Source organism: Gopherus flavomarginatus, chromosome 24, assembly GCF_025201925.1.
Source record: "Gopherus flavomarginatus isolate rGopFla2 chromosome 24, rGopFla2.mat.asm, whole genome shotgun sequence".
Classification (NCBI taxonomy): Eukaryota; Metazoa; Chordata; order Testudines; family Testudinidae; genus Gopherus; species Gopherus flavomarginatus.
Genome location: NC_066640.1, coordinates 2,557,854 through 2,584,362, shown reverse-complemented (window position 1 = coordinate 2,584,362; position 26,509 = coordinate 2,557,854). Strand labels below are relative to the sequence as shown.

Genomic DNA, 26,509 nt, shown 5'->3' with positions numbered 1-26,509 from the left:
AAAGAGCTGAGTCTATTTAGTTTATCCAAAAGATCATTGGATGATGACTTGATTCCAGTACATAAGTATCTTCTCTGGCAGAAAACAGCAGGTATTAAGGGTTCTTTAATCTAGCAGAGAAAGGCAGATTAAGAACAAGTGGCTGAAAGTTGAAGCCAGACAAATTCACATCAAAAATTGGGCACCAATTCTGAACAGGGAGGGTCATCAACCGTCAGAACAAACTACCAAGGGAAGGGTGGATTCTCCATCTCCTGAGGTTTTCAGATGCAGCCTGGTGCCTTTCTGGAAGATGCTTTAGCCAAACACAAACTATCAGCTCAATCTAGGGGTAACTGGCAGAGGTGAAATGGTCTGTGATGTACAGGAGGTCAGACAAGATGATCTAATGGTTCCTTCTGGCCACAAACTCTTATGACCCAGCCAGACCATCAGATCACAGGGCAAACCTCATACCCCCCAAGAATGAGACAGAACCATCTAAACCCACTAGTACCAAGGCAGAGGCAGGCACCCAAACTCATTAAAACAGAGAGCTGGCTAGACAGTGCCACATGCTGCCCCCCTGGGCAGTGCTGTGCCCATCCGTGGAGTGCCCCATTCAGCACTGCCCCCAGCATGCCCCCCCCCCCAGCCAGTCCCTGGGCCAAAAGCCAAGAACATGCAGCTGGAATCTAGCAGAGAAAGGAGACTCAGAAGGCATAAGGCCTTATCCCTGCACAAAGCATCCAGATTGAGCCCCAGGGCAGCTCCCTCCTCTCTGGGTAGGTCCAGGCCAGGGGCGGCTCCAGGCACCAGCAAGCCAAGCACGTGCCTGGGGCAGCAAGCCACCGGGGGCGCTCGGCCAGTCGCTGCGAGGGCGGCAGGCAGGCTGCCTTCAGCTACATGCCTGCGGAGGGTCCGCTGGCCCCGCGGCTTCAATGGACCTCCTGCAGGCCCCTCGCCGAATCCGCGGGACCAGGGACCTCCCGCAGGGGCGCCGCCGAATCCGCAGAACCGAGGACCTCCCGCAGGCAAGCCGCCGAAGGCAGCCTGCCTGCCGTGCTTGGGGCGGCAAAATACCTAGAGCCACCCCTGGTCCAGGCCTGCGGCTGATGGGGCTTTTGCTTCAGTGGAGGGGACATTGTCAGTGGCACCCAGGTGTAGGGTGGGAGGCTCCCCCTCAGGCCGAGGGGTCTTGCTGGTGGCTTGCTCTCAGAGGGGTGGGACTCAGCCAAGGCACGAGGTGTTTTTGTTGCGATTAGCGCAGGCAAAGGTGCTGTTCCCTGGGTTGTGTCTGGGAGGCTGGCTCCGTACGTCCTTCTCGGGAGGAAACCCGCAGGGGCCGGCGCCCCTAGGTGCAGCATGGTTCTTAGCGGGCTCCTAGGGAGCAGCGCGGGGCGGGGAGGGCAGGTCTCCAGCAGGGACCTCCACTGCTCCCCCCCCAGCAGCTCTGCTCCCCCTTAAGCCCTCCCATCGCGCAGGGATCGGGGACTCCCCGCTTTTTCCAACTCCGCACGCCAAGCAGGGCCCGGCCCCGGGAGCTCCGGCGTGCCCGGGAGACCGCAGCTCCGGCCTGGCGGGAGACACGCGGGCAAGGGCGGCTGGCTGCACGCCTGGAGCTGGGCTTAGCCTAAGCCCCCCTCGCCGTGCCAGGCTGGGCTGCGCAGGGAGGCAGGAGGAGAAACCGGAGACTCCCTGGCCGCTCCCCAGGGCACTCCCCCGTCATTATGCAAAGCAGAGTGGCGAGGTGCGCGGGGAGGCTATAAAAGGGGAGCGACCGCGGACGGGTGTTTACTGCGCTTAGGCTGAGCCGGCTGCTGGACCGGGCCGCCTGCGCTGCGCTCCCACGCCAGGTATCCAGGCTGCGCTGCGCTCTGCAGCGGGCCAGCTGCGCTCCCACGCCAGGTATCCAGGCTGCGCTGCGCTCTGCAGCGGGCCGGCTGCGCTGCGCTCCCACGCCAGGTATCCAGGCTGCGCTGCGCTCTGCAGCGGGCCGGCTGCGCTCCCACGCCAGGTATCCAGGCTGCGCTGCGCTCTGCAGCGGGCCGGCTGCGCTCCCACGCCAGGTATCCAGGCTGCGCTGCGCTCCCACGCCAGGTATCCAGGCTGCGCTGCGCTCTGCACCGGGCCGGCTGCGCTGCGCTCCCACGCCAGGTATCCAGGCTGCGCTCTGCAGCGGGCCGGCTGCGCTCCCACTCCAGGTATCCAGGCTGCGCTGCGCTCTGCAGCGGGCCGGCTGCGGTCGGCTCCCACGCGCCAGGTATCCAGGCTGCGCTGCGCTCCCACGCGCCAGCTACCCGCGCTGCGCTGCGCTCTGCACCGGGCACCATGCGGCTGGCGGGGGCAGCCCTGATGCTGTGCGCGGCGGCGTGGCTGGGCCCCCGGGCGGGCGGCTTCCCGGCCGGCAGTAAGGAGCGGAAGGTGCAGTTCGCCTCCTGGGACGAGGTGAACGTGATCGCGCACGGGCTGCTGCAGCTGGGCCACGGGCTCAAGGAGCACGTGGAGAAGACCAAGGGGCAGCTGCGGGATCTGGGCGGCCGGCTGAGCGCCCACAACGGCTCGCTGGGGCTGCTGCTGCGCCAGACCCGCCAGGCGCAGGAGCAGGGCGGGCAGCTGCTGGCCGCCGTGCGGGAGCTGCAGGGCAGGGACCAGCATCTCTTTGGGCTCTCCGAGGCGCTGCGCGAGAAGCTGCAGCAGATGGCCGGGGACAAGGCGGAGATCCAGGGCCGGCTGGAGCAGCTTGAGGGCAAGATCCGGCAGGTGCTGCAGGGGCGGCCCTCGGAGAACCAGAGCGCCAAGGAGCTGGGCACGCTGCAAGTGAGTGCGCCCCCCACTTCCCCGGCTGCCCGGGGGTCCCCCAGCCGCTGCTCTGACCTTGCCCCGGGGGTCCCCCCCGCGCTCCCTTCCCCTGCCCCGGGGTCCCGTCTTCCCCCGCCGCTGCACCAACCCTGCCCCGGGGTCCCGTCTTCCCCCGCCGCTGCGCCAACCCTGCCCCGGGGTCCCGTCTTCCCCCGCCGCTGCGCTGACCCTACAGGGGGCTCTCCGGAGGGCTGCGTCCGTCCAAGCAACCCCCGTGTCAGCCCAGGGGAGCGCACACGCGCCCCGCCGCTCTCCCTGGGATAGCGGTCTGGCGAGCCCCCGACCCGGCGAGGCTGGCTGTCCCCTCCCTTCTCCCAATGCCTTGACCCCGCTAGGTAGGCAGCGCGTCTCCGGGGGGCTGCTGCCCCGAAGGGGAGGCAGCGCTGGGGCCAGGGGCTGCGCTGTCAGCTGAGGGCTTCATGCGCTACGTGCCGGACGAGCCTAGAGGCAGCAAAACCAAAAGTAGCCTGGGAAATTCCCAGCCTTGGTCTCGGAGCTGGGCAAACGCGGGGCGGAGCAGGGCTCGCCCACCCCCGAGTGACCCTCGCCCGGCAGTGGGGACAGGGGTGTGCGGAGCTCATCCTTTTCTTTGCATTTTAGTCCCTAATGGATGCTCAGAACGCGAGGATCGAGGAGCTTTTGCAGAAGGTCAAACAGCAGCAGTACAAACTGGACAAGCAGAACCTGCAGATTAAAAGCCTGCAGAGCAAAGTAAGTTCCCCGGGGGCTTTTCCTGACTGCTAATAGCAATGGGAATAGGGAGCAGAGACTGACACCAGCAAACGCTCCCCGCAGGCTGGGAGCATCTTGAGAGCCTAATTTAATAATTCAGGACCCAGCCCAGGGGCTTCTTGGCTGTCATGGGATGGTAGAAGCAATCCCAGCCACTGTGTCATTTAGCTTCACAGGGCTTTAAAAGTGCTTGTTGTGTTGGCACAAAATTTGTGTGTGTCTGACCCAGAGGATCAAAGGCCACAAGTTGGAACCTTTTATCCAAGCTCCGGCATTCTTTGAAACAGGGGGAGGTTCAGCTAGATTGGACCTGGACCTGAGGTGCTTGGCTCTGCCACCTCTTTCTTTGTTTGCACAATAAATCCCTGGCTGACAGGGTTGTACAAAACCAGAGCCGCTCTGAGCCCCAGACCTGTTGTATAATCTACCCAGGGGAGTTCCGCCATGCTAGGGGCTGATCCTGGAGCAGGCAGGCAGTGTCACCACTAACTGCTCTGGGAGCCGTTAGACCAGCTCACCTATGGATCAGTGTTTCAAGTCTGCTCAATGAGTCGCTAACTTATCCATGTTTTTGGCACAGGTCAATCTGTTGATTCCTCTGCATCTTAAGGACAACAAAACTCAGAGTCTAAAGTGGAGGATAAAGCTGAAGAAAAGCATCAGACATACCAACCAAAGCCAAAATGCCAGTGTGGAACCTGCACAGCCACAGAGTGAGTATCTGTCACCTCCCTCCCGCCCGCCCAGTTAGCCGAGTCCTCCTGTCAGCAGTTCCAGCTACAGCCCAGAAACAAAAGGTTCAATTGTCCTGATTCAGGATGTGAAATTGGCTTTCATGGGAGTTGAGTGGAACTGGAAGGATCTGCTGTGTGGGCAGGATCTGGCCTCCAGGATCTAGCAGGGATCCGGGATCCAGTCTGGCAGGGATTTCAGGATTTTACAGGACTGTTTCAGCCTCATATGGAGAATGCCTGTGGGAAGCAGATGAATTCTGCCTGAAGGTATATAGCTAAATGGGTGAAGTGGCTGAATGAGGCTGGCAGGCCAGGTTGGTAGCACTTGGTCATTGGTTTTGTGCAGAGGAGTCTTGTTCTATTTGGAGTTTGAAATGCAGCTGAGGAGTCTTCCCATATCCTGTATCCCTCGGGGTGGGGGTGGGGTTCATCTACCACAAGCAGAGGACAGGAAATAGATGGGAAGCTGTGGGTCTATCTACCTGCATCACTGTGGGGTCTGAGCACCTCACCCCCACGAACAGGGAAGTACTGTGGCTGTCCCCATGGTACAGAGGGAGAGTGAGGTGCAAGGAGCCAGAGGTTAACCTGGGAAGCCTGTGGCTGAGCAGGGTTTTGAATCCCAGTCTCTGGAGTCCCAGGTTAGTGCTGGACAATTCCCTGCATGGGCGCACACACACATTCATTGGGCTTGTGACCTTTGGAGCAACCTCATTCAGGCCACACAAAGAGCCAGGCTCTGCTTCCATCACACAGAAAACTCCCACTGAATTCAGTGGAAGCAGGACCAGGGTGAGTGGCTTAGTAGCTTGTTGGGCCATGTACTGCAGGCTGCTCCCCAGACCGGAGCCCTGTGCAGACTAGGGAAATGCCTACGCTTTCCAGCTGGCTGCGTAAAGGGTCTGACCCAAACAGGAACGATTTAGAAGGCAAGTGGGTTTTCCCTCTGTGTCAAGCACAGGAGGCTCTCCAGGCAGAAAGGCTGCAGAGGGGGGTACTTAGTTAGCACATGGAAAGCAGAAAGTGCTGTTACCCGGCTGCTGCTGCCCCTGCAAGAACAAAACAAAGGGCCAGGGGCTAGGCAGAGAACAAAGAGCATAGGAGATGAATGCAGACAGGGAGCCACACCTGGGAGACTTCCAGCCAGCTTTCAGTTGTGCTGGGTTAGCCCTCGGTCGCACTGGGTTCTTGCGACCAGAGTCCTCTATATTAGGACAATGAGGAGCAAACTACAGCACCGCATTCCTGAAAACCTTTCCCGAGTCCCCCTCTGCCCTTGCCCCACATGGCTGGCATGAAACTGGGCAGGGAGGACGTCCCGAGCCTCTGTTTGCCAGAGGCAGGGAATTTGTGACAGGGGATGGATCACTTCTTGATAATTGCCCTGTTCTGTTCATTCCCGCTGGGACACCTAGCATTGGCCACAGTTGGAAGACGGGATCCTGGGCTAGATGGACCTTTGGTCTGACCGTTCTTATGCTCTTACGAGGCAGCATCTCCCCACACCCTGTCTCTACACTGGGGCACACTGAATGTTAGAGGAGGCGGCAAAGACTGGTCCGGATGACCAAGAATAACAGAACCTTAGGTCTTTTTCACTATGGAGCAGGCCATGATTCTTCTGTTGATGGCAGTGGTGCTTCCACTCAAGAGAAGGTTCCCCATTTAGGCCAAACCTTGAGTTCCTCTTCATTTGCCTGATCACTTTTGTTGACTGGCAACTGCAATTCAATTTCCGCCTTGATTAGCAAGGAGAAGGAGCCTTCTGGCAAGGACTGGCCCCAGTGTCCTCCCTGGGCTGTTTGCTGCCTGCATTCCTAGCAGCCAATCACTCAGAAGGTTGGTGCTCAGAGCTGCTCCTGCTGCTGCATTGGGGGTCATGTGGGCAATGAGCCCCATAAGCAACTTCTTCAGAATGGCCCTTTTATGTACATCCAGCGAACACAAGCTAACAGACTAAGCATGGCACTCGGCCAACTGTGCAAAAGTTGAAGGTTTGAAACAACCTCGAGAGCAAGAGGTTTAATCACTTGCAGAAGGTGGATCATGGTTTCAGGCGCTGCATACGCTCTCCTCCCTGGCAGCTCGCCAAGTAGGCAAAAGTTAAACCCTATCTCCCAACAGTGCTGGGATTCCAAAATAATTTGGTTGGGGAAGGCGGGGTGGGGAAAGCAAAGCAAACAGTTCCTAGTGGGAGTAAAAGAAACACTTGAACAACTGAGCTCGGAATGCAATCCTGTGTTCAAGGAACAGTGTTTACTCTCTGCTTGACGGTGGTGACCTTCGCGTTCCAATAATACATGGCAATCCAAGGGGTAATTCTGCTGGGCCTTGTTGTTTTAACGTTCCTTGATGGGTTTATTTTTTTAAATAAACACTTCGCTTTTCATTTTTACTGGCCCATGGCTCATGCTCTTCCACCAGGGATTTAAAGCTGCACAACTAACAATGCTAAAAACTAAAGTCAGAACTACCTGCAGTATTTTTCTAAAGCAAAATGAGCTGAGGTTATAGAGCCAGCTGCAGTTAGTGGGAACATTGCTGCTACAGTAGGGGAAACAAAGCAGCTGAGCAGTGCAGTATATCTGGCAAAGCCCAGCAATAAGGTAACTGTTCAACGGGAGCTGCTCAGAGATTCTTGACCCCAGCAACCAGCAATCTCTTTGGGGCAGCGTGGTGTGATCTGCCTGATTTAGGGATTGGCAAGAGATCCAGGCGTCCTTTCTGCAGATACTTAGGAAAGATTAGAGAAGGAAGCAGTGAGTAGTCCTGAGAAAATGCAGGATATGATCTCTTCTGCCACTGGGTCTAGACTGGGAAGCAAGCTCACCCTGCTGTAATTTCTGCTGACTCACCTGTGTCTGGCCGTGTGTGACACGTCCACCACCCTGCTGGTCAAAAGCTTTAGGATGACTGTCTGTCAGTGCCTGCACCCAGCCCCATGACAAACTAAAGTAATGGATAACTCTTAACAACCCCAGCCCCCTCCTCAACCCTTTCTCCAGACCCTGTTTGCTTGGCCCAGCAGAGTGAGTTGGGGCAGGATCTGGGATGAGGGTAGGTGAGTGAGTTAAGGCTGGTTTGTGGTTTGGTGCCATTTGTCACCACTCTGACCTGACTAAACAGCCCCTCTGGTAGCTCGCTCCTGGCTCGGAGTGGCCTGGTTCGGTCTGGTCTTGTCTATGAATGACTTGGTGGGACTCAGCGGTGATGGCCTAGCCCAAGTGCTGACGCTAATCGAGAGGCCAGTGCGTGAACGGTCTCGCCTGTTCTAATGCTGGCCCTGGCGTCTGTGCAGGCTTTAGCCACTTGCATGGGGAGAGGTTACCCTGCTGCACCTCCTTGGTGAATGGTGATTTCAGCTGTCAACCCACCCCCTTGCCTGTGCTCCAGGCATCTGGTTTCATGGTGTTATGGGGGAGGGAGGAGGAGTAATGTGCCCAAAGAGGCAACTAGGTAAAAGTTCAGACCTTAGCAAGAAAATAGCTCTTATGACAAAGTTAGGGTGCAGCCCACACTGATTGGGGGAAGGGGAGCATGGCTGATCAGAAAGGCAGTACGGTGATTGGCTGGAAGGAAATTGGGTGAAAGTTAAGTCCTTTCTAACCATCCCTCCCCCTTCCTCGGGAGCAGGCTTGCTTCATTGTTTTGGGAAGAAAGCCCTCCCCCAGCACGTTCCCAGGCTGGGCTCACCTTTCCCCTACTTCAGACTCAGACGCTGATGTCAGAGCAGGGAGGGGTGGGTGCAAGGAGGCTGCGGGGAGCCCTTGTCCTGGCGTCAGCCTTTCCTGGAGAATGGTGTTGAAAGCCTGGCCAGGGGTTTCCATCCCTGCAGCATCTTGGTGTCACTTGCTTTATCTTAAAAACAACCCCACAGTGCTCAGTGGCGGTCGGGAAGGGCTCTTTTGTCTGCTAGTCTGGACATATGGAGAGTGGCTGGCACCGAGTGCCACTCCTTGCGCTTCCCATTGGGTCTGCTGCCCAGACACTAAGGTGAGAGGTGCCTTAGTGATACTCAGCTTGAGCTCTGGCAGCATGAGCCCAGCATGGCTCAGGGCCAGCACGGGGAGCAAATGGACACTCGGGGGACAGGGGGGCAATTCCTGAAACCTCACTCCTGTGGGGGCAGCAACAGAACCTTCTCATCAGCTCCCCAAGAGATGGAAATGGAGAGGGGACCCCCACATCCCACCCAGCCCCCACTGTTGGGGGGAAAGCACCATCCTTCCCTCCCAGCTGGGGCCAGCCCCCTCCTGCTTGCCTTCCTTCCGCAGCAGCTGGAGGGGGTGAGTGGCTGGGCTGTGCTGAATGGGGGTGTGAGGCTGAAGTGAAGGTTTGCTGAGAGCATGCTCCCTTGCAATCCCGCCATTTCCAGAGCCCTCTGTACCAAACCCGGCAGATAGCTCCAGCGTGCGCTGGAGGACAGTGGAGCCAGTTCAGAGCCTGGTCCGGTGCCACCCCCGGTGCTGTCTGAGCTGGAGCCCAGCGAGTTCTTGGAGCCCTCAGTGCAAGGCTAGCTTCCCGCTGCAACCCAATATCCTGTGTGAAGTGCTGCACGTCCTGCACCAGAGCTCAGCTACTCTGCATGACGCAAGACATACTGTACCTTGCTTTACAGTAAAACTCCTCCAGGCCCAGGAGCTCCATGCTGAGAACGAGGTCCCTGCGCTCCCCAGTGGAGGAATAAGGCATAGGAAGTGGGGGAAAGTTCATGTTTACTCTCATGTCCCCGCAGTCCCTCTTGAACTCACGCTCATGGCAGCTACACAAGAATCCAAGCTCCAGTTAGCCAAACCCAAAGGAGGGGGCTGTCTTCATTTACAGACATAGATCTTTTTTTTTTTTTTTTGTCCTTGCAGCTCAGGGGAACAAAGACAATATATTTTAAAGCTGAATGCAAAGGGCACTGTCCCAGCTTCCCCCAGGCAGCTACGTTAGGAACAGACCTCGCTTTGTTTGGGGAGATGCCGGGAAAGGGGCTCTCGCCACCTGTTGCAGGCAGACAAAGAGCGGTTTGATTTTGTGGCTGTTCCTCGATGCTCTGCAAAGCTGGATAAAGTCCCTGCATGTCCTGACACCTTCCTGTCCTTTTGACTCAGGTTTTATAACCGGATTCTTCTTAGGCCTGTTGGACTTTTACCAGTTCTGTTGAAATGGTGCTTTGCTGGCAGTTACAGTAAAGCCGAGGCCAAAGTCCAGGCATCTGGGGACAGGAGGAGCAGAACTTCTCTTAGCTTTACAATTAGTCTTGCTGATGCTTTGCAGGGAATGGTCAGAGCCTCTGGCCAGTGCCCTTATGGCAAATGTGAGTTGGTGACTTCTCATGGGCCCTGGCAGGGTAACCCCTCAGTGTCTGAACCAGCAGTGGCGGCTCCAGGCACCAGCGCTCCAAGCGTGTGCCTCGGGTGGCAAGCCACGGGGGGCACCCTGCCGATCCCTGTGAGGGCAGCAGTCAGGCAGCCTTTGGCGGCAATTCAGCAGCGGGTACGCCGAAGCCATGGGACCGGGGACCTCCCGCAGGCAAGCCGCCGAAGGCTGCCTAACTGCCATGTTTGGGGTGGCAAAAAAGCTAGAGCTGCCCCTGTGAGCCAGTCTTGGCCTGCAGTTGGGAGTCCCACATGGTTGTGCCTGGTCCCTCACTTCCCCCCATTCATTGCTTATGGGGAGCTTATGAGGGCTCTGGGCAAAAGGGTCTCCATATGCTGATGGGCTCTGCTCTGCACCTGCTCCAGTGTCAGCCAGCCAGCAGTGCAGCAGGCTGTCCGACAGCAGGTCCTCACTAATGCTGTGCGTATCTGGCTCAGCTATGGCTAAAGTCCCATTTGAGAGGCAGATGGAACTTGCAAGTGGTTTGTGCATTAGTGGTAGTCAGGGTGAGTTAGAACTTTCTGCACCTATTGCCCTCTGCAGGGCATTACCCCTTCCTACCATCTGCCCTCCTCGTGTCCTGACTGGGCACCCCCAGAGATGTCTGGAAGCCGCACAGTGCTGCTGCCTCTGGTCTGCGGACTCTGCACAGCTCATGTGATCTGTCTCACCAGCTCCTCCTCCTGAGTTACACACTTGGCCCAGTTCTCTGGGAGGCTGTAGCTGTCTGTTTTCTTGGGCCCTCTGAGTCCAGTATTAACTCCTGTACAAAATGAAACAGAAGCCCAAGGGCCTAGAGAGAGCTGCCTTGGAAAATGTTAGGGCTTTTTATTACTTCTTTATATTGCCATAGTGCCTAGGAGCCCTGGTCATGGGCCAGGCCCCATTGTGCTAGGTGCTGTACAAACAGTCTCTAGCTTTAGCATTCAAACTAATGATTAAGCTGGGCTCATCTGTAGATACGTGTAGCCGCTAGGACTGTGGTATGAACAAACCTGTTTGAGAGCAGCATGCTGAGATGGCTTCTTCTAAATTCCCTCTCTGCCCATTTGCAGAGCTCCAGCTGGACTGCCAGCAGCTCTTCCTGGCAGGGGAGAGAAGCAGTGGTGTGTTTCAGATCCAGCCCTTGGGATCTCAGCCTTTCAAAGTCTACTGTGATATGACTGCTGGTAAGTAAGGGGAGTACTTCGGGCTATTCTGAGTTCTGCAAACTGGTCTTGCATATAACAGAACTGAAATAAGTGAACAATCTCTTCCACCTGCAGAAGGTGGCTGGACGGTGATCCAGAGGCGTCTGGATGGCTCCGTGGACTTCGACCAGCTTTGGGAAGCCTACAGGAATGGCTTTGGAGACCTTAGCAGTAAGCAGATGGTGGAAGACTTTTATTCTTTTAATTCTAGCTTTCCCTGATCGGAAAGCAAATTCCATTCCCACACTGCCCCAGAGGTGGACCAAAGATTTCCACCCAGCATAACACCTGGCTGGATGAGTGGGCACAGCTGGCTGAGAAGGGGTTGAGGAAATTCACCACACAAAGGTGCATACACCCACTGACCTCCCTTGGCACTTTGTACACACCAGAGAATCTGGAGTGCTCCTAGCACTGCATGCTAACATCTTCCTTGATTTGCATAGTGCTTGTGTGTGATGCCAACTAATGCAAAGTTCCTTGTGTTTCAGGTGATTTCTGGTTGGGCCTGGAGAAAATATACCACATTGTCCAAGAGGGAAGGTACAATCTCTCAATTGAGCTGCAAGACTGGGAAGGAAACTCTCAGCTTATTCAGTTCCTCTTTAGCCTGGGTGGAGAGAACACAGCTTACACACTCAGTCTCCTCGGACCTGTGTCAGGAGAACTGGAAAATGCCCTTGGGGACTTCAGACAGCTGCCCTTCTCCACTCGAGATCAGGACAACGATTTCAAAGCTGACACTAACTGTGCCAAGCACCTGTCAGGTCAGTACTGGCAAAGGCAAGGTGCTGTGTTCCTAAGCAAGTGTCTGGTCTTTCTCTTGGTGGGGATGTAGGTGGCAGCAGTCTTCCTCCATCTGCCCTAAGCTGCTTGAAGCCCAGCTCTCCTTTTCCAGTGTAAGACCCTCCTTGTTTCGGTGCTATGCAAACACAACTCTGCTTCCAACAGCTTGGGGCAGATGGCACTGGTGAAAAACGGGCATTTGGGTATTTTGACTCTGACCTTGTCCCCTGCTTCACCCTCCTCCTCCACAGGGATGGGACCAAGTGATCCACAGGGGGCAGCAGTGTGAGCAACTCTAATCAAACCTGAAACCAGGTGATATTCTCATGGTTCCAGGTTCTGTTACAAAGTCATAACTTGGCCCAGCTTTACCAGCTTGTTCCCTGTGACTCAAACTGTCCAAGCAAAGAAGGAGGCCAGTTCATGGGTTCAACAGAGGAATTCACCCATGTCTGAATGTTTGGCTTGTTTGAACTGTAAATTGAATGCAAATGAAACAGACAACCTGTGTGAACCAAAACCGTGGCATTTCCCACAAGGCTAGCTCTGCTAGCAGTGTAACACACCTCCCCTGTCCATCCAGAGTCTACTCCTTGCTCTTGGGGCTACCTGTGGCTCCCAGCTGTTACAACAGTTCCACTTTTGCACCCTCTAATGGCCAGAGATTGCACACAGGGGGTGTGTGCTCTCAGATGGGAGTGGAATGGTTTTGAGCCACAGCGCTGAACTGGGACATCTGGTGTCAATTCCGAGTGCACATGCGCACACAGGTCCCATGTCTCTCTCCCCGTCCATCCTATGCTGGGTGACACTGGGCAAGTTGCTGCAATTCAGCCTCCATTCCCTAACTGCAAAATGGAGCTAATAACAAGTCCTATCATATCAATGGGTCTGCCCCACCACCTAGGGCTCCATATGACCAAGATGGGGCTATGGAAGTATTTGCATTCATTTGGCCTCTTTGATGGTCATGCAGGCCTAGCTGCCTGCGTGGCTTGATCTTCTTCAGACCTGGAAGTAGTGCTGGAGTTCCCTGGAGCATGGTACCCTCTGAAACCCCTGTCACATACACACCTCAGGTCTTTTAACCTTCCAGAGTTCTGAGAGGGGTGGTGAGCAGACTGTGCTTGGAAGGGAAGGTTCAGCAATAACTCTGAATCTGGAGTGATTTTTTTATCCTGTTATGGGACTTTTTAGCTGTAAAAATTCCCATTGGCTGAAATCTCTCTCTTCCTTCCTTCTAGGAGGCTGGTGGTTTAGCACTTGCGGCCATGCCAACCTCAACGGAAAGTACTTCCGCTCCATCCCCCGCCAGCGGCATGAGCGGAAACAGGGCATCTTCTGGAAGACATGGAAGGGGAGGTATTACCCACTGAAATCTACCACCCTGAAAATCCGACCCGCAGAGCTGGAAACAGAATCCTAACCTAGCTGCCACTTGAAAGACTCAAAGGAATGCAGATTTGCAGCTCCATCACTTGGTGTTTACAAAAACCAGAAACGCAACCCTCACAATGGTAGTTCAGAGGGGAACCTTTCCTCACATTAGGAGCTGTTTAGCTGGCAGAGTCTAGCACGGAGCAATGCAGCAGCAGGCTCTTCCTGTAGGTATAACCACTTAGTGTTACTGGGGTCCAATGAACTCAAAGGATGGGAGCTCCCAGAATGGGCAAGTAGCCCTGAACAGGGTCACTGTGGAATGCACAAGCTGGGGGAGCAGTCACAGACCAGCTCTGCTGCTGCCCAAGTCAGTGATGTACAAAGCTTTGTCCTAAGTCTTGGTTGATCAGTTACCTTTGCTGTTAAAGCCACTGTGCTTTCAAGGGGCTTGCTTGGTCCCAGCACTGAAGCTGGGGAAAGGTGAGGTGAATGGGGTCCTCTTACATCATAGATAGAACAGCTGCATTCTGGGCCCATGTGCCACTTTAATCCTCTCCTCTCACTGAGATTCCCACCTGGCTCATGGGGGCTTTGTGAGCCTCCTCCAAGAGGCTGCTGATACTGTTGGGCTTTTCTTCTCAGAGCCCAGCAGGGAGCTAGCCTAGGTTTGGAGCCGCAGTATGGTGCTGCTGCCAAAAACCCACCCCATTCCTCCCAGACCCTCCTCATCTACCCCACCTCCAGCCATGGCTGGTCAGTTACACAGCAGCAGCAATAGAGGCAGCAGCAAATGTAACTCATGTCTGCCACTTTGTTTCTCATGACTCCTGCCCAGCTGCCCCCCTCTCCTCAGTTACTTAAACACTATGTGACTGTTTCCTCCAAGGGTATAGTTCTGGGGGCCCCTCTTGAGGAATGGGGACTGAAGTCCATCGAGCTTTCTTCACCCTCAAAGATTACATGCAACTCCTCCTTCCTGGCCTCCCCACCTGGGAAGAACAGTTTCCTCCTTACGATTTCACCCAGTAATTCCTCCAATTGCCTGTTACCAGGAGGCCAGACTAAATCATAGACGTCCCTTTTGGCTCTGTGAATCCTGAGCTTCAGAGAGAGCCTACCGGTGCTGCTCTGAGTCAGCTAGAATAGCCTCTAGAATGGCATGAGGCGCAGTCTGCCCTTGCTGTCCTTTTGGCCTGGGCCCAACCCTGAATTCACATCTAGGGCTGTGCTTCTCCTCCATCACCTTATCCTGGAGGTTTAGTTCTCCTTGCAAGATTCCAAAATCCCAGTGTGGAGAAGACCCTGTCCCCTGGCTGTTTCAATTTCAGGTCACAATCTCCCTGAAAGGTGAGGTACAGTAGGGTTCCCCCAAGGTGCTGGGAGCAGCATCAGTCGCACATGGTGTCTGCCCTAAATACTGTCATATTATTCTGGTGTCTTCAGTGACTGGATTTGAGGACTTCCCAGAGTGTCTTAGAGGCGGGGAGCAGGTGTCGTGGGATGCATCTGATCTTTGGGGAGACTGTAGGTCAAGTGATAATCACTGAAACTGTTACAGGCCAAGTTTCCCTCTTGGGTATTCCCAAGTATCCTGTCCTATTTAAGTCATATTGACTGACTTGCTAGAGCTCTTAGCTGCTGGATACTGTAAATAGTCATTTGTAGAATGCTGGATCTTTTTAATGAATTTACGGTTTAATTTGTTTCTGTATTTAAATGCAGTGTTAATAACAATGTGGTGTAATTTATAAATGTTGGGTTTGAAAAAGATCATCAGTAGTTTGTGTATTTTCAGCTCTAACCCTTTTATACTAAAAATCTGACTTTCTGCAGATGTCTTTTAATAAAACCCCCACCAAACCGATAGATATCGCACATGTGTTCTGAGTTCTGTCATATGACTCCCAATGAGGTGGTGGAGGCCACCTGGTGCACTGCTGTGTAAGGGACTCACCTCTTGGTCCCAACTATGCTCGGTCAGTTCTGGTGCTCACATGTTAAAGGATGTTGGACAAAACTGGGGACTGCTCAAAAGAGCTTCAAGAATGATGCGGTCTGGAAAATGGGCCTTACAATAAAACTAAAGAAGCTCTATCTGTTTAGCTTATTGGAGAGAACATTAAGTGCCAATGCAATCCCCCCATAATTACCTATGCAGGGAGGAGATCGTTCATATCAGAGGGCTGTTTCTTCTAGCAGCCAAAGGAAAAATAAGATCAAATGGCTAGAAGCTGAAGCTAGACAAATTGAAATGGTCAAACTTGACCATTGCTTCCAGTGGAGCACCTTTTCAAGAGCTGCCTTGGATTCTCCGTCACTTGGTGTCTGAGGCATCCAATCTCTATTTAAAAGGATAAACTAAATCAACAAATGATTGGACTCAACACAGGAATTGCTGTGTGAAATTCTCTACTAGCCTGGAAGTGCTCATACAAACCATGCAACGTACACCTCCCCACACACCTTCTGTGTCCCCTAGTGTTCTGAAATAGTACCTTGGTGAATAGATACAGGGGACAAATGGAGTTAGTTTCATTCAAAACTAAATTGGTCCCAGCATATGTTAAGATGTCAGAGGCCTTGTGTGCTATGATCATTGAAGTAAGCTGCTCCTACAAATAATGAGCAGTGAAATAGCCGCACCCTTATCTGTTCATTTCTGGATTTTCATTCTGTGGCAGTTGGAGTAAATTTTTCAGCTTTACTCCAATGATACTCAACCTTTATTTCCAGCACCAGCCAGAAATAGTTCCTGTTGTGAGCTACTGCCTGGCACAGGGGGCCTTATGTGCAGAAGAGCAAAGCTAATAGACCATCCAACCTCTCACAAAAGACTAGCACCAGGAAGCTTGCAAGCTAGCCAGAAGAGCTGACCCTGATCAGTTGGAGAACTATCCCTGCTGTTCTCTCTTATTCCTTGGTCCTGATCTACCCAATTCCACTTCTTGCTGTGAGGGATGAGGCCCTCTAGGCAGAGACCATTCAAAAATTAAGAGTGTTACTGGGCCTTCTTTCTCTGGGAAATTCCACTCTTGTGACAGACATTAACAAGGAAGGGGAAGTACTTGAAGTCTTAACTGGAATTCCCTCTGAATCCTCCCTCATCTATTTTCCAATGCATGCTTTGAATTGTGATTTCAGTTTGATCTTCAGGTCCAAATGAAAGATGAGGGCTCCCTCTGGTGATGAGAGAAGTGACACCACATGCAGTGCTAATGAGGCAAGGGCAGTTTCAAATATTCCTGTTCATCTGTGGATGTGAAACGCCCCCTTCCCAGGAAACAGGGTGGCACCAAGTTACTGGTTGTAATGTGGTATCTGATGCTGTGGCCTTATAACAATGAATAAGAAGCAGCATTTATGTAGCAGCTTCCATCTAAGGACTGCAGCGAGTGTATTTGTGCAGCACAAGAGCGTTCTGAATTCTAGCGCCCAGCAGGACACAAAGCTTCACGGCCTTGCTGGAAATAGTTGCCTTTTTTCTCACCCATCCTACCTGCGAATGGACTGTTCCCTCAGAATAGGTTCTCTGCCTTGGAGAGAGAAGGGTTTAGCTGAATGGCAGCTATGCTTAAAAACCCCACAAGAATTTAAAAGCGGTAACAGACTCTAAGTCCAGGCTTTAAAATGAGTAATAGTGTATATCTGAAAATCAGTTCTTCACTCACTTGCCATGACCTCTGTTCAGGTCCCTGCATGTCCCCTGGCTGTAGAGCAGTGCACAGGCTGTTCTATGATACAGAGGTGGTGCATGTGGCAAGGGGAGGTCCTTTGTGGGGATGAGCACATAGAGGCCTCAATCGGTCCTGAGGGGATGTGATCTCATGCAGCACAGGGGTGATTAAAAGTGCAGTGAGAGGTGGGCAGATGAAAATGATGTGAGGCTGATAACTAGAACCTTTGCAGGTCAAGAACTGTGTGGGCCTCAGAGTCAAGGCTGCCTGGAGTCAGTCGGCTGGCTTGGAGCCAGTGGCGACACACAGATCAAGGGTGACACCAGAGTAGTGTGTGCCAGACTATGGATGGATCAGTGCTGATGCCCTGGTGTGGCTCAGCAATGCAGCTGGGCTGGGAGTCAGCAGCTCATTGGACTGCGAGTGGCATGAGACTGATGAGCTCTCCCAGCACACTATTAAATTGGAAGGATTTGACCTAGCCCCGACGGCCTCTGGGTAGGAAATGTGGTTTGCTGATATACCACAGACTAGCTCCTGACAGTGCAAATACCCTACGTAGCATGGGAGGGCTCTTGGATTAGCTCTTACAGCCATAGTAACCTCTTTGGCAAGAGTGAATCATAGAATCTCAGGGTTGGAAGGGACCTCAGGAGGTCATCTAGTCCAACCCCCTGCTCAAAGCGGAACCAATCCCCCAACTAAATCATCCCAGCCAGGGTTTTGTCAAGCCTGACCTTAAAAACCTCTAAGAAGGAGATTCCAGCACCTCCCTAGGTAACCTATTCCAGTGCTTCACCACCCTTCACCACAGTGGTAGGACCATGCTGTAGCCTAGAGGAATAGCTGCAAAGAAAACAACTGTTGAATCAGAGGAATGACTGCTGGGATCTACATATAAAGCTGAATAAGTTTAATTCAAGGTGTGATGTTAAACTAGGGGTAGGCAACCTATGGCACACGTGCTGAAGGCGGCATACGAGCTGATTTTCAGGGGCACTCACACTGCCCAGGTCCTGGCCACCGGTCCCGGGGGGGCTCTGTATTTTAATTTAATTTAAATTAAGCTTCTTAAACATTTTAAAAACCTTATTTACTTTACATACAACAATAGCTTAGTTATATATTATAGAGACTTTCTAAAAATGTTAAAATGTATGTCTACACTATGGGATTATTCTGATTTTACAGAAACCGGTTTTTTAAAATAGATTGTATAAAGTCGAGTGCACGCAGTCACACTAAGCACATTAATTCGGTGGTGTGCGTCCATGTACCGAGGCTAGCGTCGATTTCTGGAGCGTTGCACTGTGGGTAGCTATCCCATAGCTATCCCATAGTTCCCGCAGTCTCCCCCGCCTATTGGAATTCTGGGTTGAGATCACAATGCATAATGGAGCAAAAACAGTGTCATGGGTGATTCTGGGTAAATGACGTCACTCAATCCTTCCTCCGTGAAAGCAACAGCAGACAATCATTTCGCGCCCTTTTTCTCTGGATTGCCCTGGCAGACGCCATAGCATGGTAACCATGGAGCCCGTTTAGCCTTTTTTCACTGTCACTGTATGTCTACTGGATGCTGCTGACAGACGCGGTGCTGCAGTGCTACACAGCAGCATTCATTTGCTTTTGCAAGGTAGCAGAGACAGTTACCAGCCCTATTGCACTGTCTGCTGCTTTGGAAATTGGCAATGATGGTTACCAGTCATATTGGACCTTCTGCTGCTGTCATGGGTGCTCCTGGCTGGCCTCGCTGAGGTCGGCAGGGGGTGCATGGACAAAAATGGGAATGACTCCCCAGGTCATTCCCTTCTTTAAGTTTTGTCTAAAAATAGAGTCAGTCCTGTCTAGAATAGGAGGCAAGTCTACTAGAGAACCAGAAAGCACAGCCGCTCCGGGTCAGAGCCCCAGATATCCCGCAGAAATGATGAGCTGCATGCCATTCTAGGGGGTGCCCCTGCAACAACCCCACCCCTTGCTTCCCTCCTCCCACACCCCTCCTGGGCCACCATGGCAGTTATCCCCCCATTTGTGTGATGAAGTAATAAAGAATGCAGGAATAAGAAACACTGACTTTTTAGTGAGATAAAATGAGGGGGAGGCAGCCTCCAGCTGCTATGATATTCCAGGCAGGACATCTCCATTACTCATTAAAAGGTGTGGGGGAGAGGAGCACAGCCTCCAGCTGCTATGATAGTCTAGAATCTCCATTATACATGAAAAGGGGGGAGAGAGGAGCTCAGCCTCCAGCTGCTATGATGAGGATGGTTACCAGCCCTGTTGTACCATCTGCCAGGACTGAATCTCCAGGACACACAGCTTAAAGAAGGGAATGACCGGGAGTCATTCCCAGTTTTGCCCAGGCGCCCCCGGCCAACCTCACCGAGGCCAGCCAGGAGCACTCACAGGATGATGATGAGGATGGCTATCAGTCATATTGTACTGAACCATCTGCCACCGGGGAGAGGAGGAGAGAGGATGCTGCTGTTTAGCGCTGCAGCACTCCGTCTACCAGCAGCATCCAGTAGACATATGATGACATTGAAAAGAGGCGAGAAATGATTTTTTTCCCTTTTCTTTCACGAGTGGGGGGAAGAGGGGGTAAATTGACGACATATTCCCTGAACTACTGGTGACAATGTTTTTGACCCTTCAGGCATTGGGAGCCTGAATCCAAATGCTTTTCAGAGACTGCGGGGACTGTGGGATAGCTCGAGTCCTCAGTACCCCCCCCCCCCTCCATGAGCGTCCATTTGATTCTTTGGCTTTCCATTACACTTGTCACACAGCACTGTGTTGAGTCCCTGCTGTGGCCTCTATCATAGCCTGGAGATTTTTTTAAATGCTTTGTCATTTCATCTTCTGGAACGGAGCTCTGATAGAACAGATTTGTCTTCCCATACAGCGATCAGATTCAGTATCTCCCATACGGTCTATGCTGGAGCTCTTTTTGGATTTGGGACCGCATGGCCACCCGTGCTGATCAGCGCACCACGCTGGGCAAACAGGAAATGAAATTCAAAAGTTTGCAGGGCTTTTCCTGTCTACCTGGCCAGTGCATCCGAGTTCAGATGGCCTTCCAGAGCGGTCACAATGGTGCACTGTGGGATACCGCCCGGAGGCCACTACCGTCGAATTGCAGCCACACTAACCCTAATCCGACATGGCAATATCGATTTCAGTGCTAATCCCCTCATCGGGGAGGATTACAGAAATCGGTTTTAAGAACCCTTTATATCGATATTAAGGGCTTTGTTGTGTGGACGGGTGCAGGGTTAAATCAGTTTAATGCTGCTAAATTTGGTATAAACACATAGTGTAGACCAGGACTGGCACATGAAACCTTAAATCAGAGTGAATCGAGAAAGACTTGGCACATCACTTCTGAAAGATTGCCGACCCCTGCGTTAAACCAACTAAACTAGTGCAACTTTGTGTGTGGATGCTCTCATCCTACTACCTGTAGCTAAACCAATATAAACCAGGTTTAATCCAAAGTAAGAGTATCCACACAAAAAGCTGCACCAGTTTAACTAGGTCAGTTTAAATGTTGCTCCTTTAGTTAAACTGGTGCAATTCTGTATATGAATGAACCCTGGCTCCCTGCTAGTCATGAGAATGCAGCTGAAACACAGGAGGTTTGTGAAGATCCTGTTCAGAGGACCATGTGTGTTGTTTCAACCAGGTAAGGTACTAACAAACTTCAACAGGACTTTATTTTTAAAGTAGAAACTTCTTTACCAAGCTGCTGCTGTACCCTCTGTAACCCTCACTCTGCCTCCTCAACTCCTCCCCCCTCCTTCCTGTTTCCTGTCGTTTCAGACTCCCAACAGCCAGTGCTCCCAGTTCTAATAATTACAAGCAACATCTAAACACCACACATGCGTATGCTGGAGCAGTCATGCCAAGCAGCCATGATAACTGCAAGCCCAAAGACTCGCTCCTGCTCTCCATGGGAAAGGGCCAGCCCAGAACCAGGGACGGTAGGACATCCTGTCACAGAGAAACTGACAAGTTGAATCTGACTCTGGTGTGAATCCTGGAGAAACTGGCCAATTTCACAATAACAGTTAAGTTCTCCACAACTCCACCCCTTCCAAGAAGCCCAACAGCCCTCCCCAGCCCATTACAGCCAGACTCATTGCCAATCACCACGAAGACCAACATTTTCAAAAGTGGCCTTTTGTTGTGTGTGAGACCGTTTTTGGGTGATCAGCCTGAAACACTTGAAGCCTGATTGTCAGAGGTGCTGAGCACCTGCGACTCCCATTGAATTCAGCTGCCATTGTGGTACTCAGCACTTATGAAAGAAAGGCCTTTGACATCTCAGGGTGCGCACCAAAAGGCAGTAGCTACTTTGTAAAACTATGGCCTAAATGTCTTCTGGTGAGCTGCTCTGTGGCCTGGAAGGCCCCTCCCCTTCCTAACCCATTTTGGAGGAGTCCGGGGGCAGCTCCTCCCTCTTGCAAGGCCTGCTCCCCACCCCAACCTAAGCTAGAAAAGTCATTATTATGGTGCCACACAACGGGTCTGCCCTCTCATTCTGCATTGGTGGGCCAAGAAGTAGTCTGTGCCCCATGGCTTCTTCTGCTGCAGAGCCAAGAACAGCCCATAGAGCCTAAGACATTGCAGATCTCCTTGCAGCAAGGGGCAGAGACTGACCCGTTACTGTGAAAACCAGGAAGCTTGGAGCTGATGTGTAACTCTCCACGTCATCAGATGGTGCTGCAAAGTAGTTTTCCTTCAGGATAAGGTTACCCTTTTCACACATGGTACCTACAGTTACGCACCTAAAGCCACTGGTTTCTCAGAGATGTTGAGCACTCACAAAACCCACTGAAGTCCAGGGATCTGTGGCTGCTCAGCACTAGTACAAATCAGGCCTTTTTAGAGTACATTCCTAAATATAGATTTAGGTGCCTTACCTTAGGACTCTGCTTTTGTAAATGGTGGTGGTGACCCATAATCGCCTCAGTATCCCTGTCTGTGAAATAGGAATAATTCTACTTACCTCCTTCCCGGTGATGTGATGACACTTGTAACACACTTTGAGATACTTGAACAGAAGGTGTATTCCCAAAGAAAGATTTTATGTCCTCATTGTTCAGGTTCCTAAGTGCAGTTCAAGACAAGACAAACCACTATAAGTATCACTAAACAAAAACAGAGTGCCATTAACACCCATAGAAATCACAAGCTGTAGCTGCATAAACAATTCTGATACCACCTGTTCACACACAGAACAACTCTCAACGAGCAGGGTCAAACACCGATACCAGGTCCCCTCGACTGCAGCATGTGAACACCTCCCTGACGAACTACTATCACAATTTTACAGATGGGGAAATGGGGCAGTAAGAGACTAAGTGACTTGCTGAAGGTCAGACAGGAAGCCCATGGCAGAACAGGGAACTGAATCCAGATCTTCAACATCCCAGCCTAGCACCTAACTACTGGACCATCCTACCCTTCACAAGGGTTCACAAAACCAAGTCTGATTAAATCTCTCTTCCCCTCCCAACTGCTCAACCTTCAGTCTCAGATGATATCACAATCACTCTAATTCTTCAGCCAACTCTATAATACTCCAGCACAGGCAGAGTAGGCAAGACCTGATATTTCTAATACAAAACACAAGCCAAAAAAGATATTTTAAAAGCAGTGAGCCAGGACTTCCTTGTACATCATAAAGAGCAGGGAAGGGGGCATTGGAATCTAGACCTAGACAAATTGGAGGATTGGGCCAAAAGAAATCTGATGAGGTTCAACAAGGACAAGTGCAGAGTCCTGCACTTAGGAAGGAAGAATCCCATGCACTGCTACAGACTGAGGACTAACTAGCTAAGCAGCAGTTCTGCAGAAAAGGACCTGAGGTTACAATGGATGAGCTGGATATGAGTCAGCAGTGTGCCCTTGTTGCCAAGAAGGCCAGCAGCATATTGGGCTGTATTAGTAGGAGCATTGCCAGCTTTTACCTTAAGAATCAATTTGCTTGCTTAGACAGAGCTGGGTGGTACCTTGGAGAGTGAAATACAGGTGCAGTTACCCTGAAACTATGACAGGAACTAAACTCTGCTAGATCCATCCTCAAAAATCTTGTTCAAGGACAGGAGGTTTCTTCTCTCAGTTTAGACGGGATCTAAGAGGAAAGACGTGCTGTTAGAGGCTATGTTTGCTTGGTCCTTGGGGAGGGGATGCAGATGTACAGCAGATGGGTGAATTTGTCATTGTGTTTCCTTATTTCCCTCTTAAATGGTACCCTACTTGTATCTCAACACAGCTGACTCCTTTTACATCTCCCCTTGGCAAAACACCTCCTCATGTTGCAGCGTCTGAGTCCCTGAGATGGAGGTGCCAGACACTTCCTCCCATTAGCTTCACCTTCACGCCAAACAGTCATTTGTTATTTATGGAACTGTCATTTCCTTCACGTGACAGCCGTTCCCCGGGACTAGTGGTGACACAAGTGTACGGAGGTCCCTCTCAGAGAGAAGATTAACAGGCAGGTGGTGATATTCCTGGTTAGCAAGCCCGACTTTAGGACTTTTTAGTCCCCATCAGAGTTGTTCTTGGAAGATGGCATTCTCTCAATGCCTGTCCTTCACCTGCAGCAAATCCCCCCAGTCTCTTCTCCCTTGTTTCCTTCCACCTTGCATTGGCAATGGTTAAGAGAAAGCTTGCAGGACACTGGGTGACGAACACACACAGCTGCAGAAAGGAACAAAAAGGGTTGCAGGGCTGCAGTGAAGGGAGCCAAATAAGGGGGAACCTGGGTGGAACAGGGGCAACACCCCTGAGGAAAGAGCAGAAAGGGGTCGGGTTGTGTGCAGGGCCACAGGCAGAAGGGGTGGAACTGGGGGCAGGGCCACAGGTGGAACATGTGGGGAGGGGACCCCCACTTGCTCTGGCCCAGGGGCCCATGAAACCTTAATCTGTCTCTGGCCCTGAGAGCATGTGGCCAGAGCAAAGGGTGTGTGGCCAGGATGCCTCTACACTTTGCAGATCCCTGGTTGCCATATGATCTCCTTGGAGACATTGGCAGCTGGCACAAATCAAAGTAACCTTCAGACAGCTCTAACTTACATCAAGGAACTACCCTAGCTCACAACCACATTTGAATCCCCTGCTTCAGAGTTGCATTGCCTGCTCCTCAGCTGCAGCTGAGTATCTGGTCCATTACCTTTATGCACCACATTGGTGCTAATCATGTCATGTACAGACAGAGCTGGACAGAGTGCATCACTTATTGGTTTTGCCAAGAGCAGAGTAGTGTTCATCTTGACAGAAAAACATTCATTCAAGGAGACATCCCCACCCTCTCTCTGAAGCAGCAATGGCTGCTCTCCTTCCTGGCACTCCTGTGAGACTGCTCCTCTGACAACATCTGAGGAGATCTCTGCAGGAAGGAGAAGGGATTCCTGAAGGAGGTTAACTCACTGGAACGGAGAGAGCCTTGTTGAGGTGTAAGAGGGAGGCAAAAGCCGTACGTCTGCTTCCCTCAGCACCACTCCTCCTTGATCAGATGGTGACATGCTGAGTGGCACCATTGGTGGGCTGTTTTCTGTGCTGTCTGCCAGTCCCCAAATACTGAAGCTTGTATTCCAATGCTCTCTGCCTAGGCCCCCCATCTTATCAATTACTGAAGGCAAAGAGTCATCAGGAAAATATTATTCTGGAAAAAGGCAGCGTGTGTTCTCTGAAAAGAAGACAATCCCTGGAGTATATCTGTATTGTTAATGTTGAGTCCCTCCTATTATCTTTCTCCTCCATGTCCTGGTCTTCTCTCCCATGACCTTCATGCCCATCTTTCTGCATAGGAGTGACTACATTATGTTAGCATCATCTCTTCCAAAAAAGAACTCTCTGCCATGAGTCATCCTCAGACAACTCTTCCTCTACAGATACCCGACCTCTTCTGCACCATCCAGTGACTGTACCACACCATCTACTCTCATAAGGGGCCACCAATCCATGACTGCTTAGTTTTCCCAGTCAAAGCATGGACAATAGACTGGTACTGCCTGCCACAGAGTTCACTTACTGCTAGGGCACCTCCTGGCTCCTCTGGGGATTAGCTCCTACCAGATCCGATGCCCCCTTCTGTCATTCATTCATGTGCCCTGCCACTTCTCTCTCTCTCTCTCTCTCTCTCTCTGTGACTCAGGGTGCTCTCTCTTCATGGCTTGGCCCTCTGGCCAGGACACTGTGTGCTTTCCCCTTTTGGGGGTTATCAAAGTCTCTTCATCCAAAATGGCAGTCTTCTTCCTCACTGCCCAGACTGAGTCACTTCCCCAGTGGCTGGTATGGATATCTGGACCTGTCTTCTCCAGGTTGCAGCTCAGGGACCTTCTAATTAACAGCCAAGGTCTGCAGTGTCCTACTTTGATGCCATTTCACTGAGCCTTTTCCCCCTCTGTCTCTCTCAGGCTTTTGCTCTGCCACACTTCTGGATAAACCCTTCCCTAGGGCCCAAATTCCCTGGAGGTTTCCACACACTCTCCCCCCTGGGTTTCCTTCCTTCCCTCTTTAACATCTCAAGAGTGGATGCAGGCTCCCCCACTGCAGCCTTTTCTGCTGCCAACTTCCTGGCTTTATACCAGTCATGCCTGTTCCTTTCAGATGGGGTTACTTAGGCCACCTAATTCCCTTCAGGTGTGGCCTATCCATTTAATTGGCCCCTTCTCAGCCTCATTAACTTTTCCTAGGCTATTGTGGGGTGAACATCCCAACACACTACCATGCTGTATACTGCAATATGCTGTCACTGGCACAAGTGTCAAGGGAATAGGGGTTAGCAGAGCAGAAAATGTGAGGGGCAGGAAACTGTAGAAGATAAGAGAAAACATGTTTTGGAACCAAAACTGCTTCAGCCTCACTGAAGCTATCAAAATGAGTCCTGCCTGATTTTGCAGAGCTCTCTGGGAAGCAATGGGATCAGTGGATAGATGTACAGTAGACCCCCTGTCTACAAGATTAGGAAGCCATCAGACACGGCACCTGGGCTCACACACCCCTGGAACAGAAGACCTTGTTGTTTTGTGTTGCAAACAGGTCCACTCAAGAATAACCTCAGTCGAAAAAGATGTTCTGGAGGATGGAGTCTTTGATTTCCCACCGGTGGTTTGAAGAGAAGTGTCCACTCAAATGGTCTGCTATGCTGTTTTGCAGACCAGGTAAGAGTACCGCGGAGTGAGAGATCTGGTGCTTGATGCACCAGATCCACAGCCTGACTGCTTCTTGACAGAAAGGGGAGGATTTTGCCTGTTACTTGTGGATATAAAATATGGTTGTTGTTTTGTCTGTCATTATATGGACAGTCTGATCCATAGGTTTTGTGGACTGCTCTGAAGTCTAAGAGGCTGAAGTACATTTGTGCTTCTCAAGGCACCCACAGGCCCTATCCCTGCAGACCATCTATGTGTGTTCTCCATCCCAAAAGTGAGGCATTTTTCATCTTAATTCTGAATGGGAGGGGAGGAGGTGTAAAGGGAACTCCTCTGCAGGCTTTGTAGGATCCTTCCACCATCTCAGATTGACAAAACTATTAGAAGCATACAGAGGGCCATATCCAGATGATATTTGATGGACGTACACCAATCTCAGCCAGACTTGCATGCATTAGAGTCATAGTCTGCCATGAGACATCTTGAAGGTACACAAAGCCATGTGTCTGAAAAGCGTGAAGCAAGTTCTTACTGTGGTGTCTGGATACTTGAATAATAAGAATATAGCAGTAGGAATATACTGCTAACCACCTGACCAAGACGATGACCAGCAATTGTGAAATGTTCAGGGAGATTAAAGA

The 26,509-nt window shown here is 51.8% G+C and overlaps 2 protein-coding genes across 3 annotated transcripts in view; one reads left to right on the top strand and one right to left on the bottom strand.

Moving 5' to 3' along the window:
* The window catches only part of LOC127040025 (potassium voltage-gated channel subfamily V member 2-like), a 346,324-nt gene that overhangs the window by 249,402 nt on the left and 70,413 nt on the right, over positions 1–26,509 (bottom strand). The window lies entirely within an intron of this gene.
* ANGPTL4 (angiopoietin like 4) lies at positions 1,776–13,868 on the top strand. Of its 2 annotated transcripts, none has more exons than XM_050933780.1 (10): positions 1,776–1,835; positions 2,049–2,136; positions 2,184–2,242; positions 2,276–2,799; positions 3,442–3,552; positions 4,154–4,286; positions 10,730–10,843; positions 10,940–11,035; positions 11,356–11,631; positions 12,895–13,868. In XM_050933780.1, exons 4-10 carry the CDS (start codon positions 2,311–2,313, stop codon positions 13,074–13,076), a joined length of 1,401 nt encoding a protein of 466 aa, XP_050789737.1. In that variant the 5' UTR covers positions 1,776–1,835; positions 2,049–2,136; positions 2,184–2,242; positions 2,276–2,310; the 3' UTR covers positions 13,077–13,868. The 2 variants fall into 2 exon arrangements, with proteins under 2 accessions (XP_050789737.1, XP_050789738.1); XM_050933781.1 differs by lacking the exon at positions 1,776–1,835 and adding an exon at positions 1,926–1,944.

Excerpts from the sequence above, each read along its gene's own strand:
- ANGPTL4 (XM_050933780.1), top strand. The coding sequence starts at position 2,311 with ATGCGGCTGGCGGGGGCAGCCCTGATGCTGTGCGCGGCGGCGTGGCTG. Across the intron at positions 10,844-10,939 it reads CTACTGTGATATGACTGCTG|AAGGTGGCTGGACGGTGATC; the intron begins GTAAGTAAGGGG and ends TTCCACCTGCAG. Across the intron at positions 11,632-12,894 it reads CTGTGCCAAGCACCTGTCAG|GAGGCTGGTGGTTTAGCACT; the intron begins GTCAGTACTGGC and ends CCTTCCTTCTAG.